General features: G+C 38.9%; 1 protein-coding gene across 6 annotated transcripts in view; it reads left to right on the top strand.

Moving 5' to 3' along the window:
- The window catches only part of lrba (LPS responsive beige-like anchor protein), a 258545-nt gene that overhangs the window by 217863 nt on the left and 22371 nt on the right, over positions 1 to 18311 (top strand). For all 6 annotated transcript variants that reach the window (XM_033972966.2, XM_055221266.1, XM_055221265.1 and 3 more), the window contains 3 exons: positions 9641 to 9730; positions 12641 to 12818; positions 14936 to 15001. In XM_033972966.2, coding sequence (XP_033828857.1) covers positions 9641 to 9730; positions 12641 to 12818; positions 14936 to 15001 — 334 coding nt within the window. The remainder of the gene's footprint in view (positions 1 to 9640; positions 9731 to 12640; positions 12819 to 14935; positions 15002 to 18311) is intronic.

The raw sequence follows: 18311 nt of genomic DNA, 5'->3' as shown, positions 1-18311 counted from the left end.
GACAAAATCATAATATCTTTGTCAAAAGCATATCCTCAGACTTATTATTTGATGTAAAATTCTGGAGTTATTGAAGTTACCATGTCTAAAATCGTAAATTAAAGAGGTCACACTTGCACAAAATAAACTTTTAACCATGATATAATTAACCATGTTATATTTAAAGTGATCGCTGTATTCAAGATGACATTGCTTCAAAAATCCCCGTCTTCACCCCCACGCACACACCCACTGCTCTGGACTTACTTATTTTCCTTGACTGTGATGCACGCAGCATTAAGCATCATTTTGGTCCACTGCTCCAAGATCCACTGCAGCTACCAGACTCTGCAGCTATCCATCTCTTTTTAAGTTATTTTAGACCAATACTGAGATTTAAAATGCCTAAAATATACAAGAATAATCCATGGGGGTCGTAGATGACTATAAAACAGACAAAATCATAACATTATAAGCATATCCTCATCATTATTATTAGGTAAAATTCTGAAAAAGTTGTTTAAATTAAGTCTAAAATCACAAATACGACTTCACTTCTATCCTACCGTCTTACAAGGGAAGTGCAGTTCGCTCCCAGTCTTCCCTCCCTGACAGAAAGCTGGGTCTGTTAGCGCTCACCTTTGAATAGTGCAGCCCCTGTCTGAGCACTTTAATTAGTAAAATAAACGTGCGCAGTGTTATCCCTGTGAGCCGGGCCAAAGCTGTCTGTGCTGTGCGTGTCAGGAGGAAGGAGGCCTGCCCCCTCTGTGCCCAGCTGAAACAGAGCCGCGGGTCTGGGCATCGTCACGGCCCGCTGTGGGGTGGCTCTGGACGGGGCTGGGCTGCGGAGGGGCTCTCACAGTGTCCCCAGTGTGGAGCATTACTGATGGACATCGTGTAGAGGGGCAGTCTGCGGCGGGACAGGTGGGGTTCAGACAGGAAGCTCTGGAGCACTTCATTCTTACTGTATTACTGTTCGGCTTCAGTTCAGATTTGAGGTCTGTGGACGTTTGAGCTGTATGGCAAGAATCGAATTTTCATCTGATCATGGTGCTGACGCTATGATTTAGACCTGGTTTAGACAATAATGCAAGAAGATCCCAGTAAACCATTTTAAATAGACAGTCTCATTAAAAGGCCTGAAATAAATAACAAAATGAAGCAATAATGGGTCATAGAAATCACTTTTTCAACTGTCTACAGAACAGATCTTATCATATTCCAAAATCTAACCACTTATACAAATAAAACTTACACGTGATAAATATTGAGACCCCAAAAATATTGTTCCAGCTTTCATATATTGAACAATAAGTCGATATAGTAATGATCATGACAGGCCTATTGTGGTTTTGTACTTGCTAATTATTGTAGTTGCTAGATGTGACAGTGAAATGCTAAATAAAAGCATAGTGGATTATAATTCACAAAGGGAGTTGAGGTAAAGTATAGAAGGCCAGTAGTTACATTTTCAACAGTAAAGTTATGAAATAAGTATGAAATAAACATAAGTAATTATTTTGTATTGTATTTCAACTGTGTCCAAACTAAAATAGCAACTGTACTCTGCATCTATAAGTGAAGAGCCAGTGATGGGACTTTCAAATCTTCAATGGGATCCGAATCTTTTTGTTCATGTTCATGTCAAAGAGCCTTTCAAGACTGATTTCTGTCATATAAATAAAGAGTAAAACGGCCAATGTGAGAGCTCAACAGACAGAACAGATAGAAATGACCAAGGTTAACTTTGAACTATGATAATAATAATGTTTACTGTTATTAAGATGCCAGATATGTTTTTTGTTAGAAAAACTGTCATATTGCCAACTGTTTTTGTGATGATTCTTGTGTTGGTTCAGCGTTAAATAGTATAAACATGCATAAAAACTAGAAAGAAAGATTTGGTTCTTTAAAACAATTTGATTTGATTCCAACTGTTCACGTTAAGGAATCGCTCAAAAGCTGTGTGAATAATTCAGAAACAGATCAGATATAAACCGACTTTCTAACCATCTTACTGGTGTGTGTATCATTACGGAGGAGAGAGTGAAGACACAAAGAGGAAGCTCATTGCCAAGTATGCCCTCATAGTCCAATCCACATGTTCCTGGTGCCGGAATTCTGACCTAACACAATCAGCGGGATGTAGGTCAATTAACAAGAGTCTAAAAAATGACGTCAGCTCAAGACAAGATGGTCCACTGAGCCCACAGCTCTTCCCTCACTCATTAGGTCTGCTGGTTCTGACTGAATGGGTTTTATATTTATCTTTATTTATACAGAGGGAGGCGCAGTGAGAGCATGCAGACTCTCCTTTTCATGGGCCCAAATGGAGAAAAAATACAAAATCCTTGAAATATATTCTATTTTTGGGAAGCAAAACAGCCAAAAGCACCTTTTTTCCCTCTGTTTTGGTGCTGCTAGTCCTGAGTCTTATACAGTCATGTGATCTTGTATTAAATTATTCTATTCTATTCTCCTACATTAGATTACCACTGTCTGAAAAGCAGCCATTCCAGCCATGCACATACAGCTGGCTAATTGCACTGAGGATGTATTTTTGATAAGAGTCAGTTTTGTCAACCTGCCACTGTGCAAAGTGATTTAAAAATTCTAACAATTCATCTTAAAATTGATAAATCCATTTGCTGTCATCAATGCAACACATTATTTTTTTCACCTAAATAAAGGAGTGATTTTTTTATATTAATCTTTATGTTGAGCATGTCATAGTGGAACAAACAGACGGTACTACAGAGATTAATACAATCTGTACAATCTGAGTCCAAGATTAGCTCATACAAACGAAAGACTGATACTCAAAATGGAGCGGAAAGAAGTAAGACTTATTTGAACCCAACCCATTGTCAGAAAAGACATTTAAGGACAAATAAGAAAAGAAAAGCTGCTTCCGTGCTTAAAATTTCAGTCAGACCAAGCACATATAAGACACTAAGAACTGGCTGGTTTGTAAGAAGTGGCATCAGACGTGAAATTATATGTATAAAAGTTGTAAATAAGATGATGATGATGATAGAGTAACCACATTCTGGAGAGGGATTCTATCAAACAACGCAGAGCACAATAGGACAGCTGGGTTGGAAATGAGACCCAGAAGTTTGCCTATACAACAATGGCTTGACATCACAACTGAAGAAGTCAGAATCCGAAATCAGACGCATGTGGAGCACAAAAACTCACATTATGCTCATAGTATTCCTCGCCTTAGAAACCAAAAAGGCTTCTAAGAACAACTGGACAAATTCCCAGTCAGTGTCAAAGAAATACAAAGGACTAATAATAAAAAAAAAATGATAATAATACTAATGCGTTGGACTTGTATAGAGCCTTTCAAGACACTCAAAGGGCTTAACAGTGCATGGTTCATTCAATGGTTTAATATATCCCTGGTTAGTTTGTCCATAAACTTTATACATTCACACACCAATATGCAAATTTCTGTTCATTACGGCGTTCTCATTGGCGTACCAGCACCACTTCATGTTCAGAGCGAAAGTTTGGAACGTCTCATCTTAGAGTCAGGAATACCATTGACGCTGGCGTGTTTTCCGAAAGTGTGATTACTTCCTGCCCCGCTCCTGCCGCCCGTCCCCTTCCTAACCCCTGCGTGTCTGCGGGCATTCTGCCACATCTGCGCAGGCTCTGTGCAGAGAAGAAACGCGCCCTCTCATTGCCGCACAGGGCTTCCCCTCTTTCACATGTGATTACGGAAAATCCCACCGAAGCAACGCCGTCGACAAAGCGCAGGGCTGCTCTCAATTAGACAGGGTTTGCGTAATTCGGCAGAGGATGGGGAAATGGGCTCATGCCAGTGACCCTGCGTAATATTATATAAACTTAAAAACCTTTGTGAAATTGTAGTCTGCTGTTCCCCTCGTACGCAAACTTCTATATTTCTTTATTTGGCGTTTGAATAATAACATTTTAGAGTGAGCTGTCTGTCTTAGCAGCATGTGAAGTGTTTTGCATTTGAGAAACTGTTTCACGGCACATTGTGGTAGAAATCAACAGAGCGGTCAGTTGTGAGACAGGCTCTGAAGATCATCAGAGATCCCTCTCATGTGCTCAACACACACTGAGCTCGTACAGTCTGGGAGAGGACACAGGGTTATACAGAAATAACACGTATAAAAACTTGTCTGCACTCCTGTCTATAAAATGTATTGACAACATGCACTGGGCAGATGTGTGGAGCCTGAGTGTGTATGGTCCAGTTCTACACGGGTTTTGTCTGTATGTTACTACTACTGACGCCTGCTGCGAGGCACATTTATCCATGAGGAAATTAAAAAAAAAACAACTAAACCTATCATTATTAAAATTGTACTTTTTTAGTACCCACTCAAAGGCTACTACTACTGCTACGGCTACGGCTACTGCTACTGCTACTGCTACTGCTACTGCTACTGCTACTTACTACTACTACTACTACTACTAATAATAATAATGATAATAATAATAATAATAATAATGATAATAATAATAACTTTATTTTTATAGCACTTTTCAAAAACTAGTTACAAAGTACTTCACTTCATGTAAATACGTCATACACAGAAACAGTAAAACAGTAATAATCACCCAGCAGTGAAAACACATTTTTAAAAATGAAAACACATTTAAAGAATGCATTACAAGTAATTACTTCTTGCTTATGTTACAGCTTATAAGCTCGACTGTAATCTTGTAGCACTACAGTATTTATTAATGTCACTCAGTTGGTTGATAGTCAGATAGTCACAGCTGCCCTGCGTCTGACTGCCAATCTGTGCCAATTGCGATTTTTTTTTTTTTTTTTTTGTCTGTCAGTCATTAAATTGAAAAACCTGGAAATGTTTCAAACTCCATTTTGACACTAAGGGAATGTCTCGGTACCAGCAATTTAGATACGACAATGATTATAAACTCTTTTTTTTTAATCAATCAAACTTTATTTCTATAGGACCTTCCAACAACCAAAGCTGCCCAAAGTGCTGTACAACATTAAAAACATGATTAAAAACAACAAACATCATACAAATCATTAATAATCAACAAAAAACCTTCTCTCATAATATGTCCTTTAATGTGACCCCTAACTTTTTTTTTTTTTTTTGGACACATCCCTATGTATTTATTAAACCAACGTCCACTGTTTCATTTGAATTCAGTTTTGCTCTTGAACATAAAACACTTTAGCCTTATCTGACCAATAGTAAAGAGCCTTATTCATAGCCTGTTTATACCCACACGTTACATTGATTTGCATCACACTCACCAGCGGTTTTACATGCTCTTGTCAAATAGCTAAGTAAATCAAAAAAGCATCGCCGGACGCCCGAGGCCATTTAAATGTATAGAATATAGAAAGGCCTCATCAGATTCGGCCCAGTGCTCCTAAAGGAGATTGGCCTTGCCTGTACCCCTCGTATAATCAGCTGAGCGGGGCACTGGCACTAGGGCCTAGGACGTGGTGACCTAGCCTGGAACAGTTTTAGGAGTTCCATTGGCTCCATAAATGTCAAAGCTGGACCTAATGAAGATGGGTTGAGTGGCTCTGAGTAGTCTCTTCCTCATATTAGCCCTGGCAGAATACTGGAGCTGAAGGCCAGTGGAAACGGGGACAAAATGACCTTCACAATGCCACCGATGGCCTACTGTGGAGCTGAGGGGTGTGGGATTAACATGGAGAGTGATGGAGGCAAGTTGGGGGTTATAATGCTGTGTCGTCAACAAAAACACACCAGGAGTTGTATTTTTTTTTTCATTCACACATGTTTGAGCAACCCTTTATCATTAGTCTGTACATCTCCTAAGCTCAAAATGCTCTGTTCCACCTTGTGATGTCATGAAGTGGTAGTTTTCAAGTTAACTCTACCTTTTTAACCTTTTATTTAGCAAAGACTGGGCTGAAAACATCCAAATGATTACCGTTTGTGGAGTTTAAAAACACAATGGTGCACTTCCTGTATTACCACATGACATCACAAGGTGGAACAGAGTGTTTTTCTGAAGAATATAACGTAAATATGCAGGATTTGTGTGTTAAAAAACTGTGGTTGAAACAAAACACAACTCCAGGTGTGTTTTTGATCAGGAAACATAACATAGCTAAAAACGTGCAGAATACAATTCCTTTAAGCGTCATTGACTGAAAAGCAATTCATTCACAATGATAAGTGAAAAATAATCTTGATTTAAAATAGTCTGCACACCACACGCTAAACTGTAGTGACCAGAATTGTTTCATGATAGACCAGAAGGAGAGTATCGTGCAGTGGACAGTAGTGCTTGCTCCTCACCCGTGCCTCTGGACTCTGGTTAGTTTCAGATTGTGCTTCTGAGCAGACAGACTTCCTCCAGCAGTTTTCTCCCACACTCTCCAGTGCAGGCTTTAGCAATGAGCTCACCCTCTGTGGAACCAAGTCATTCTCAAAAATCTCACTTTTATTCACAAGCTTTCCCCGCTCCAGCAAGTCGCAGGGCTCATCAACATTTATGACCCTGTTTATTCCTTTAAAGGTCCTGTATTACACAAAATTGACTTACAATGTTGTTACCTCATCAAAAACATGCATGGAGTGTTTTGTTTCATTCACACATGTTTGAGTAACACTTTATTATTAGTCTGTCTACATCTCCAAAGCTCATCTCATCTCAAAATGCTCTGTTCCACCTTGTGATGTCACTACCTATCGAGCTTTACTTCAGTAGAGATTGGCAATTCCAGGGACTAAATGATTCTAGTGAAGGTGTATGGAGTTTAAAAACACAGTGGAGCACTTCCTGTATTACCACACGATGACATCACAAGGTGGAACAGAGTGTTTTCAGTTTGAGAAGAACTCAGCCTAAATATGCAGGATTTGTGTGTTAAACATGTGAGAATGAAACAAAACACAACTCCAGGTCTGTTTGTAATGAGGAAATGACATTAGAACATAAATCAGAAAAAGGCATAAGATTGACCTTTAAAAAATATATATCAGATTTTTAAATACACTTTTTTGGCTCTATTTCGGTGTGTATTTTGTTATACATGTTGCATTTGCCAATCAGCCACAGTGTATTTTTATTTATTTATTTTTTAATAGTAGACAATATTTATTTTTGGAACCAATTTAAAGCCATGACAAAAGCAGTGACACATCTAACATTGTCTTGACTTTTTAAACTGGTAAAGAAAAAATATATATTTGCTGTGTTCTAAAATGTGAATATTAACAACACAGCCTTCTAACATTCATAACATTTTGGATACACAATAATTTTATGAGGGATTTTCAAATTAATCACGACTATAGTTAGATGAGGGTTGTCAAAAGTATCGAAAATCAGATAATAATTGATACGAAAACTGATATCGAGACTAGATACTCTTTCAGCTTTATCAGAAGGAATACAAGACCTGAGGCTAAGATAAACAAAGTAGTATTATTTTGTGTATGGAAAAAAGGAGCATGTTTTATCTCCATTGTATTGAGTGAATTCCTTAGTATCGTGACAACACTAAGTTAGATTAATACATTTATGGTTAAGTATTTGGCAAGTGTTTTTATTCTGTCTGATGTTGCTCCTGCTCCAGTTCCTCGTGGCGTTATTGCAGACTGTCAGTACAATATCTCGTGGCTGTACCTCCATAGCGTGTTGTGTTTCTGCTCTGACAGTGGCTCTGTGATGATGTCCAGAGGCTGCGGGTGGCGTCGCTTTGACATTTATGGCCCTATGCCTCTTCATCAACACCAGCTAAACCCGCCCCCCTGCCCCCCTCTGCACTCAGCCTAATGTCTGTGTGAGGGTGCAACCGTTAGCTAGTGAGACGCTGCTAATGTTTGGTTTCAAGGTGCTATATTACACAAAATTGACTCTTGTGAGCTTTATGCCATGTTATAATGCTGTTACCTGCTCAAAAACATACCTGGAGTTGTGTTTTGTTTCATTCACACATGTTTGAGTAACACTTTATTATACATCTACAAAGCTCAAAATGCTCTGTTCCACCTTGTGATCTCATGAAGTGGTAGTTTTCAAGTTAACAGCTCCTTTTTACCTTAAGTTCAGTAGAGATTGGCAAGCCCAGGACTGAAATCATCCAAATAATTGTAGTGAAAGTATATAGAGTTTGAAAACACAGTGGAGCACTTCCTGTATTACCCCATGATGACATCACAAGGTGGAACAGAGTGTTTTCAGTTTGAGAAGAACTCAGCCTAAATATGCAGGATTTGTGTGTTAAACCTGCAAAAGAAACGAAACACCACTCCAGGTATGTTTTTTGATGAGGAAACTACATTATAACATAGGTCTGTAAATAGCCTAATATGGGCCCTTTAAAGTTGATGTAAATATGTGACGAGTGTTTAAATGTATGGTCAGAAATTGTAGTTTGTGTCAAAATATGTGCCGTTTTAAATCATAGTGGCTCCAGGTACATTTTTACGCACATTTTATTTATGAATTTGCCTTTCAAGAACAGCATCTGCCACAAATTTGCATGTTTTATAGCAGATGGCTTTGTGCACAGTACAGTACCTCACTGTTAGCGTCACTACTTCCTGTCCAATTTTATCTTCATGGGGCTTTTGCCAAGTCACGATAAAATGAATAAATATTTAAAGATAAGGCAGTGAACAGGGAGCTGCGGATGGATGTCACTGACAACATGTTAAACACTACACAAATAAAATGAATACTTAAGCAGGGGACACTTCTTCTGATGTTTGTGTCGCAGTGCTAATGCTAATGCTAATTTTGAGGCTTAATACATTTTAATACAACACTACAAGTACTGAAATATTCTACATATAAAATAATTGGGTAGTCTTTACTTTAATTTAATCTTTAATATGTTGTTTATTTTATTTTAATTTATTTTTCAAATATTTTTATTTATGAGGGATTACATCGACATACACCATCAGTCAAAAGTATGGACACACTTTTTCATTTATGGTTCTTCTTTATTTCCATGGGTATGTACATTGTAGATTCTTACTCAAGACATCCGAACTATGAATGGACATATATGAAAGTATAGTAAATAAAAAATAACTCAAAATAACTTGTATTAGGTTTGCTTTTTTTTTAATAGCCACCTTTTGCTTTGATCTCTACTTTGCACTTTTGAAATTTCTTGATATCGACAAGACACATCTGTGAAGTGTAAACAGTTTCAGGAGACTTCTTCATAAACTGAGAGAAGGCCAAGGGTTTACAGCTCTGCAAAGAGTGGTTATTTAGAGGATTTGAATATATAAAATATCAACTTTTTTATAATAACATACTATAATTCTACACATCTTACATCATATATTTGATATTTTCTGTATGTATAAAATGTAGAAAGTAGTGAACATAAAGAAAAAAAACATGGTGTGTCCAAACTTTTGATTGTATGTGGTTAAATGGCAAATTCAGAAAAAAAAAAAAAAATAAAATAAAATTAAGGAATTAAGAATAAGAAAATACGTAATGAAATAACAGATGGTGAATGAGGTGGTTTTCTGTTTGTAAAATCTGGTAAGTTGGAACAATAAGGTTCAATTTTCTATTTTCATGACTAAATACAAAATGGTTCTGTTTAGGGAATACAAAAAAGCTCTTACTCTCCTAATGTAAAACCCAAATGCACTGTCTCATTTTGTATCACTTTTTTCCTCAGGCCGTGGAGTCCCAGATCCGCAGTTTTGGACAGACCCCCTGCCAGCTCCTCATCGAACCGCACCCACCCCGCAGCTCGGCCATGCAAGTGGTGAGTGGAACCAGACTATCCCAACAAGTCTCCCACAGAACGCTGCACCCTAATCCCCCCTGTCTGAGCACCGTCACGGGCCAGCTCTGCTCCAGCCTCGACCCTTACACTACCCACTTCACCCTAGCTTTGATTTCTCATCTGTGCTCATGTTGGCACACTATATTACGCTTTCCCCCCAAATCTACCTCATTATTACCATTTTTCATGCGTTTTCATCTCGACAATGCTGGGAAAGTGGACTCTTGGATTTGAAAGCATCTCATGTCTCGTCATTAGCGAGGTGTGTGCGGAAAGGGGATTGTTGAATTCTGGTCCGGGGCCAGTTTTTCCACCTGAACTGGGATCAGTGAGGCAGCGGTGGAGTGGCAGGTTTCCAGGGGCCGGCTGTGATGGTCCGGGGCCCCCAGAGTCCCTATTAGTGTGGTGTCCCCGTGGCGATGACAGCTGCCTGCAGACCACCGCCCAGCACGCACACTCGCTGACCCTCATTGCTGCTTTCAGTCAGTCATAGTACTTACAAGCAATATTACTGCCATGTTATTTTGGCTTTAGGATTTAAAGGGCCCATATTACACTATTTTCTGATCTGTGTTTCCTCTTCACAAACAGACCTGGAGTTGTGTTTTTCATTCACTTGTTTAACACACAAACCCAGAAAACACTCTGTTCCACCTTGTGATGTCATGCAGTAATACAGGAAGTGCTCCACTGTATTTTTAAACTCTGTACACCTTCGCTAGAATCGTTGTTGAATTTGGATCATTTCAGTCCTGGAATTCCCTATTTTTTCCTGAACTTAATGTAAAAGGAGATGTTAACTTGAAAAATAAGGTGGAACAGAGCATTTTGAGCTTTGGAGATGCAGCCAGACTAATATAAAGTGTTCCTCAAACATGTGTGAATGAAACAAAACACAACTTCAGGTCTGTTTTTAAGGAGATAAGTGTCAGTTTTGCGCACTATAGGACCTTTAATGTTGAACAGAGAAGGTTGTGTTTTTCTTATTCTTCTGGATGGTATCATTGCTGTTCCAAAAAACAGTCATTTTTTCCTAGTTTTTATTATAGATTCTTTTTGAAGTGGACCAATATTGTTTTGGCACAGTGGCTGACCTAAGTATATATGAGTACTTTCAGTATTTCCTAAAAATATTTAATAAGTAAAACATGTCTTGCCAAAAAAAGCAGCCATAAAAGTTTAACAGTGTGTTTACTGTTTTGGTGCAATTATAGAATAGACTTTAAATCAAATATATAAAACATATTTATAAAAGAACATTCTTTCGAAGGGACACCGTGGAACTATTCGCCAACTGCTTGTCTCCATGGAGATGTTATTGCTTTGTCTGAAATATTACGCATTATACTGTTTAACCTCTCAAAAGTGAAGTTTCAGGTCAGATCGATGGAGGGCCCGCTGACAGTAAAAGCTTGCGTTGTGACATATTTTGCGCACCTGTAATTTAATAAATGCAAGATGGACATGTTGCATAATGTACCTTTTACATTTATGAAAAAAAACATAGCAGCTGTTATGGTTACTATGCCGACCAAGCTTGTACATTTAGCGATTGTGGTACTGGAGATGCTAGTTTATCAACATTGTTATATATTACAAATTCAAATTGTAGCATATATAATGTATTATGTTCTATTTTGAAAAATCACAAATTATATTCCCAAACATTTCCTCCCGGCTTCACTAACATTTGGCCCACTTCGGTTCACAGTTAAGCGTCCTCTTCCCTCTCCTTGTGTAGAGCCCGTGTAGAGCCCATGTGGAGCGGTGTCAGTGCCTCTCTGTGCTGCTGGTAATGATACTGTCAGAGTGCCTGGTTAGCTGTCACACACAGCGGATTTACTCTGTGGCGCTCCTCATGTTAAACACTGATGTTCCTCCTCTTTACACGCAAACAGGGAAATGGCTACGGCGCTACAGCTGCTTAGCACAAACACAACGTAAACGGCTCTATACAGGCCAGGTCGAGCACTACAGCATTACATGTGCAAAGTAACGGGGTAGAAAGTTAAATATTGTAGTGTAAATGTAAGAATTTCAGACACTACTATTTTAACAGCTTTAAATACTTTGTAAAATAAAATAAGTGACACATAGTTATTTCAATTTTGACCAAGCTGGAACACCTATCTCCAAGTGGGACCTTTGTATGCAGGAACACATTCAAGCCAACCCAATACGCACATAATCAGTTAGTCTAATATTAAACCAATACATTTTAAGATGCTAAATAGTGACCTAGCAGTTTGTCGGATTGCCCAACCACACTTTTTGTTTTTGGCTAATATGGATCTATGTACAGTATCTTGCACTGCTGCCAAATACGCTGTTGTGGATTTTGTCTATAATGGTCACTTTTTGGTGTTTGATCCTAAGTTTTGTAGCTCATATGGCAGTTAAATGCACCTTTTGAACTGAAGAGTGAAATGTACATAAAGATAGTGCTGTTTTTTTTCCTCAGTAACTCCATAAAAAGTTCCATTTCATATACATCCATTGCAGATTTTTAAATACGTCACTTATGCCTTTTTGATACTGATCCCTTAATCCATAGTAGCCCTAACCCTTCTCTATCTCATGTTAATAATATTTAGTCTAACCCCCATATTTTAACTTTAAATCCTCTTTTCTTGTGACAGTTCTTATCCCAGCTTTGTGTATAAATCTTGAGCCTCTCCTGATTCTGCTTAAGTCTCCTAACTGTCTCCTTCTCTCTCTGTCCTCCCATCTCCTCCGTATGTTTTCATGTTATCATTAATACCGGCTGTGTCCTCCTCTCATCCTCCATTGTTTTACCGCTCCATCCTTTCTTCTTTTGGGCTTTTCCCCCCCTCTTCCACCCGTCCTCTCATCCGCATGTGGGGGCCTGAACAGTATCTTCTCCTGCAGACCCCGCTCATGTTCACGGAGCAGATGCAGCAGGACGTGATCATGGTGCTCAAGTTCCCGTCCAACTCTCCGGTCGCCCACGTGGCCGCCAACACCCAGGCCGGCCTCAGCTCTTCCGCCATCATCACCGTCACCGCCAGCCGACTGTTCGCTGTCAACAAGTGGCACGGGCTCGCAGGTAAGGCAAACATCAACTCTTGGAAATCCTTGTTTTATTGTCAGTGATTTCGCTTATTTGTCCATTTTGATATCCGTTTTAACTCGATGTTGTGTCGTTTCAAAGGACCATATCACGCTGTTTTCTGAGCTATGTTATAATGCTGTTTCCTAATCAAAAACATACCTGGAGTTGTGATTTGTTTCGTTCACACAGACCCTGCATATTTAGATTCTGAAACAGCGTTATAACATGGCTTAAAGCTCACAAGAGTCAATTTAACATAATATGGGACATTAAAGTTGGGGTTTTATCAAATGCATCATGGGGCTCTTCAATTGAGAGGGACTTTTGGTTTTTGGAAGTACATTTTTTATTGTTTTGCCAGCATATGTTACAAAACAGGCTTTTCTCCTTTGTTAAAATAATATAATTGGGTTTTTTACAATTTCTTTTACCTTTAATTAACCAGGTTGTAACTTCCTGTTGATTATTACACAGTTCATGATCAACATTTGAAAAAGTAACACTGTAGCTAGCTAACCATTAGTAGCATCTCAGCTTAGAACCTCAGCATTGAATAATTTTAACAGAGAAAAATGCATTGTTTTTTATTAGCTTACAGTGAAATTTGTGACGACGCAACATGTTTTTTTATCCGCGCACAAAATAAAAATACAGCCCTAGTGAAATGAATTCCCTTCGCCCCTTGTTGCCCTCCGGTGCATAATGCCCCCCTGTCTCTGGGAGGATGGACAGTGACGGGGCAGACAGCTGACTGTGTCTCCAGACCTGCAGTATCAGATGTGACACATGGAGCAGGCAGCGTGAGGTCTTATGTCCAGCCCCATATATCAGCCTTCAGTCCACACATGTATTTACTCTACGTCGCATTACGTTGGAAAACAGTATTTATGAGACTTAAGACAGATTGGCTTCAGTGCGATGTAATGTGATGCGCGCGATGCATAGGCTGGACTGATGAATCTAATTGGGATAATAAAGCTGATGTCTGCCCAACCAGACACACAGTTAATTGTGTGGATTTATTATGGTCTACGTGAACAGTGGGACAAATATAAATGTGCAATCATAAAAAAGAAAAATGGAAACATGCAAATTAGCCTCTTGTTTTGTCGTGTTGCCGTGTGGCAGAGATGAAGTGCAGGTATTTTTATCAATTTTACTATAAGAAATATGATCTGTTTTAGCTAAGATTTTTTTATGTATTAATTTTTTTGGGGAAATGATGTTTAACTTTGATTTCTAATAGTATAATTGATATAAAGATTACAAGGTTTTCTTAATGGAATTTTATACCTAGTATATTTCTAGCATGGCTTACTTCATGTAGTTATTTCAAGGTGTGTCGAGGTATTTTTTTTTTTTTTATAAATCAAAATTTCAGAAATCTTACTTTCAAACGGTATTTTCTTTACTACTTTCTACATTTTACACATATGGAAGACATCAAATATATGACGCAAGATATATGGAATTATCTAGTAAAGAAAAAAAGTTAAATAACTCAACTAAAAATGTTTACATTTCATATTCAAATCCTCAAAGTATCCACTCTTTACTTTGTTGACAGCCCCGTAAACTCTTGACCTTCTCACAATGACCTTTATAATAAATTCTCCTGAAATGGTTTCACTTCACAGTTGTGCCTTGTCAGGGTCAAAAAATGCAAAGAGTGTGAAGCAGTGATCAAAGCAAAGGGTGGCTATTTTAAGTCTTAAGTTGAGTTATTGTGAGTTCATTTTTTTTGTTTACTACATTCCATGTGTGTTCATTCATAGTTTTGATGCCTTCAGTGAGAATCTGTGTGTACTTCCATTTTACCAGATGTTTTTTAATCATCTCCATATGTGAAGAGCACAATGATTAGCTGCACCTTAACTTTAAAGTGTGTCCATAACCAGAAGGCGCATTAAAATCACTGCACTTGATTCTGCTTAGTGGAAGATATGACCAGTGTCAGCTCTAACCCTCCATCACTTCACTTTAACATAATTGACTGTGTACCTTGGTTGGTGACACTGTGACTTTGTGGTTGTGATTTCATGTTCGCTCATATTCACTGCACAAGGCCGCAGCTCCACAGTATTTCTCACATGTCTCTTCTTCTCTGTCAGCTCACCAGGGCTCCACGACGCAGGACCAGCACTACCAACTGCCTGTGGAAATCGACCCTCTCATAGGTATGGCACCGCTCAAACTCTCACACTGTGCACAGGCAGAACACGTCACTCTTTTGGTTGTCCTGCACAGCCATTTTATTGTCGCACTTTTTCATTGATGCCACATGAGTTGTACAAAATGATTTTTTTTTTTTCTAGCAATGAAATCAGCAAAGAAAGACACCGCTTTTTCAGTTATTTGTTATTAAACTGTAATGTGTAAATAATTCTTTTATCAATTGTTGCTAACCGCATAATTGCTCTACAATGGTTTAAACCAGACTTATTATGCTAAATCAACTTTTCAGAGCTTTTAACCATGCAGATCAACCACCATTTTTACCACCGCTCCAATTAAATTTACTTTCTCAGTGATATGCGTAGGATTCACAGCGTTGCTCCTTGATTTTTGTCATAAAGGAAGAAAAAAATCCACTGCTCGCTAGTGTGATGTGAAGCTAAACATCAGAGGTTGAACTTCACGGCTCATCGTAGTGATGACGTTTACGGCGACGTCAACTCCCAGTGGGACTTATTTCTTTTATTTTGTCGTTTTAGATTAATATTGCGATTTAAAATGTGCAAATTCTAACATAATGACGATATAACTATAGCACTATACAGCAGACACAAGCGCAATGTCTTCTTTAATCATCAAAATGGGTTTATTTTCTTCCTCTTCCAAACTACTGAACTGAAATTTTACCGTAACAAACAGCAGATTTTCTATTGCTTGATTTTATTGTTGGTAAATGGCTGGACGTCGGATGCTTTAAGTTATTGATGCAGGTTTTAAGCAAGAACATCAGTGGGTGGAGATAGGGGGTAGGTGGAAACAGGAATGTTCTGAGCACTCACACGTCAGGATTATTCAAACACGCACGAATCAGTCAAAATACAACTGTGACTAAGCAAACGAGGGAACTGTTATAACATAAAGGCTCATAAAGGTTTATCATTATTCCCTCTTTAAAGCACCATCCCTGCACGTTCCACCTCACATTAAAGTGTTTGTTCTACAATTTGAGGTGCTCCCCCTCTCTGTATATGCAAAAAAAACACTTTAACTTCACAAATGAAACCGTGTATCTTTGTGCGACTTGCGGCTGATGCGTCCCTGCACATCCTACACGTGCTCCCCTGCCTTGGCTCCAGTTCATGATATAGGCTCGCTCTCACACATTTGCATGTAAATTGGAACGCAATGAGCTGTGGCCCGGGCCGGCATTTCATCACCAAACCCCCTCCTCACCCCCCTCCGAAACTCCTCCCACCCCTCCCCTCCGCATTCTCTTTGCTTTAATTCAAACGCGGGGGCTAAAGGACGCACGTCGGCGAGAATGAATACGAATGCGGTAATAATGCATGATTGAGAAGGCGCTGTCAGGACAATATGGCCGCCTCTCATCCCTCACGACTTGTTGATGAGGAAAAGGGGATGGCGGTGATGTATGCTAGCGCGCCGAGGCTAGCAGTTTCAGCAGACTCCGTTATCTCGCGCACATCTGCAGAGGCGGGGGCTTCCTCTCTCTCTCTCCTGTGCGATGGGGAATTTGTCGCACTTGAAAATTGTCTGAAAATATCCAGAGGTTCATCGAGGTTTATTTATCTTTATCTACGCACGCAGCTGCAACTGTTCACTTTTTACATCCTGGCTTTTTCTGAAATGGGGTTTGTCACTGTAAACGTGCTGCACATACTAATTATATGGTCAAATGACTATAGTAATATGTGTAGATTCATTATTGTGGTAAAATGTTATGTATTTGAAAAAATGTAGAGTTCAGAAATGTTGCGTCTAAAACTTAAAGCACCGCAATTTAAAATCCACTGCTCACTTGTTGTGGTGAAATCTGTTATTGGATCAATATTACAATTTGCTGGCTGTGCCCAAACCCAGTCTCAAGACCAGAGGTAACAGAGCCTCTTCCATGGCAGGGTCCGGACTACGGAACAGCGCCCCCTGCCTGTCAGATCCTCTCTTTAACGCAGTTTAAGGCTAGACTGAAAACCCACCTCTTCTTCCTGGCATTTAACACTAGCTACACAGGATATCTTGTTCTTTTATTGTTCTTTTCCTATCCATCGTATCATCTAAATATGTGTTATTTTTCGTGTGAGCAAACAAACTAAAAGTAACGCAAATGACTTAGTACGTACGCAGTGTTGGGCCATTTCCTTCAAAACATAATTTGTTATAGTTACTCATTACTTCTCCACAAAAATAATTGCGTTAGTAATAATGATGTCTAAAAATATACCAACAGCTGTTTGTTCAAATGAAAAAAGCTATGCTCGGCCTTATTTAGCCTAAAAATCCTCAAATGCACCCAGAAGCGGTGTTGGCTATAGGCTGTTCTTGTCCTGAGAGCTCAAAAGGCCCTAAAATGGGCACAAATCAACTGTAGAGTCACAACAATGCAGGGCAAAGTATGCGGAAAGACTCATTGTAGGTCTTTATGAACAACTTGCGAATATATTGCTGGCATAGAGCTGTAAGTAAATATCCAATGTGTAATCTCATAGCATACTCTTTCTTACCTTAAACCTCTCCTGACGTGACATCAGCTTGTATAATGGATTTTAAATCTTCGACGCAGTGTGTGAACATGTTTTGGGAGTAATCGTGGGATTCGTAGCCCTTGTCACTAATATATTTCTGCTGTTTGCATTCCACACGTAGGCCTAGCTAAACACAGCTAAACCAGGGATGAGTGCGGAGGCCAGCTGGGTCTCAGGGGAGGCTGAAGGATTACTCTGGGCAGATATATGGGACTTCTAACACCAACAAACAAGAAAAACGACGGCACTTACACAAAGCAGAGATATTTTCTTAAGCTCAGATGAAATCGCACTTACGCTGCATGTTGAGGGGCCCGTATTACGCTGTTTTTTGATGTTATAATGTTGTTTTCTCATTAAAACATACCTGGAGTTGTTTTTGTTTCATTCACACATGTTTAACACACAAACCCTGCGTATTTAGGTGGAGTCGTTTTCTCATGATGTCATGTGGTGATACAGGAATTTCTCCACTGTGTTTTTAAACTCCATACATCTTCACTCAAATAATTTGAAGGGCATTCAGAAAAAAAAGATAAGGAAATAAAAGGAAAAAATTTGAAGCACACTCGTAAATTTTTTTTCCCACTTTTTCTCTTTTTTAAATTTTTTTTCTTTTATTTCGCACACACACTCTGTCTCTCTCTCTCACACACAAACACACATACACACACATACACACAGACACACTCACACTCCCATATAAGAACACAAATGTACACACTCCCTATTCCCTCAAGTCAAAATGTCTCATGTCTTTTATTGTTTG

This window comes from Periophthalmus magnuspinnatus, chromosome 1, assembly GCF_009829125.3.
Source record: "Periophthalmus magnuspinnatus isolate fPerMag1 chromosome 1, fPerMag1.2.pri, whole genome shotgun sequence".
NCBI lineage: Eukaryota > Metazoa > Chordata > Actinopteri > Gobiiformes > Gobiidae > Periophthalmus > Periophthalmus magnuspinnatus.
The sequence above is the reverse complement of the archived record's forward strand: the minus strand, read 5'-3'. Positions and strand labels throughout refer to the sequence as shown.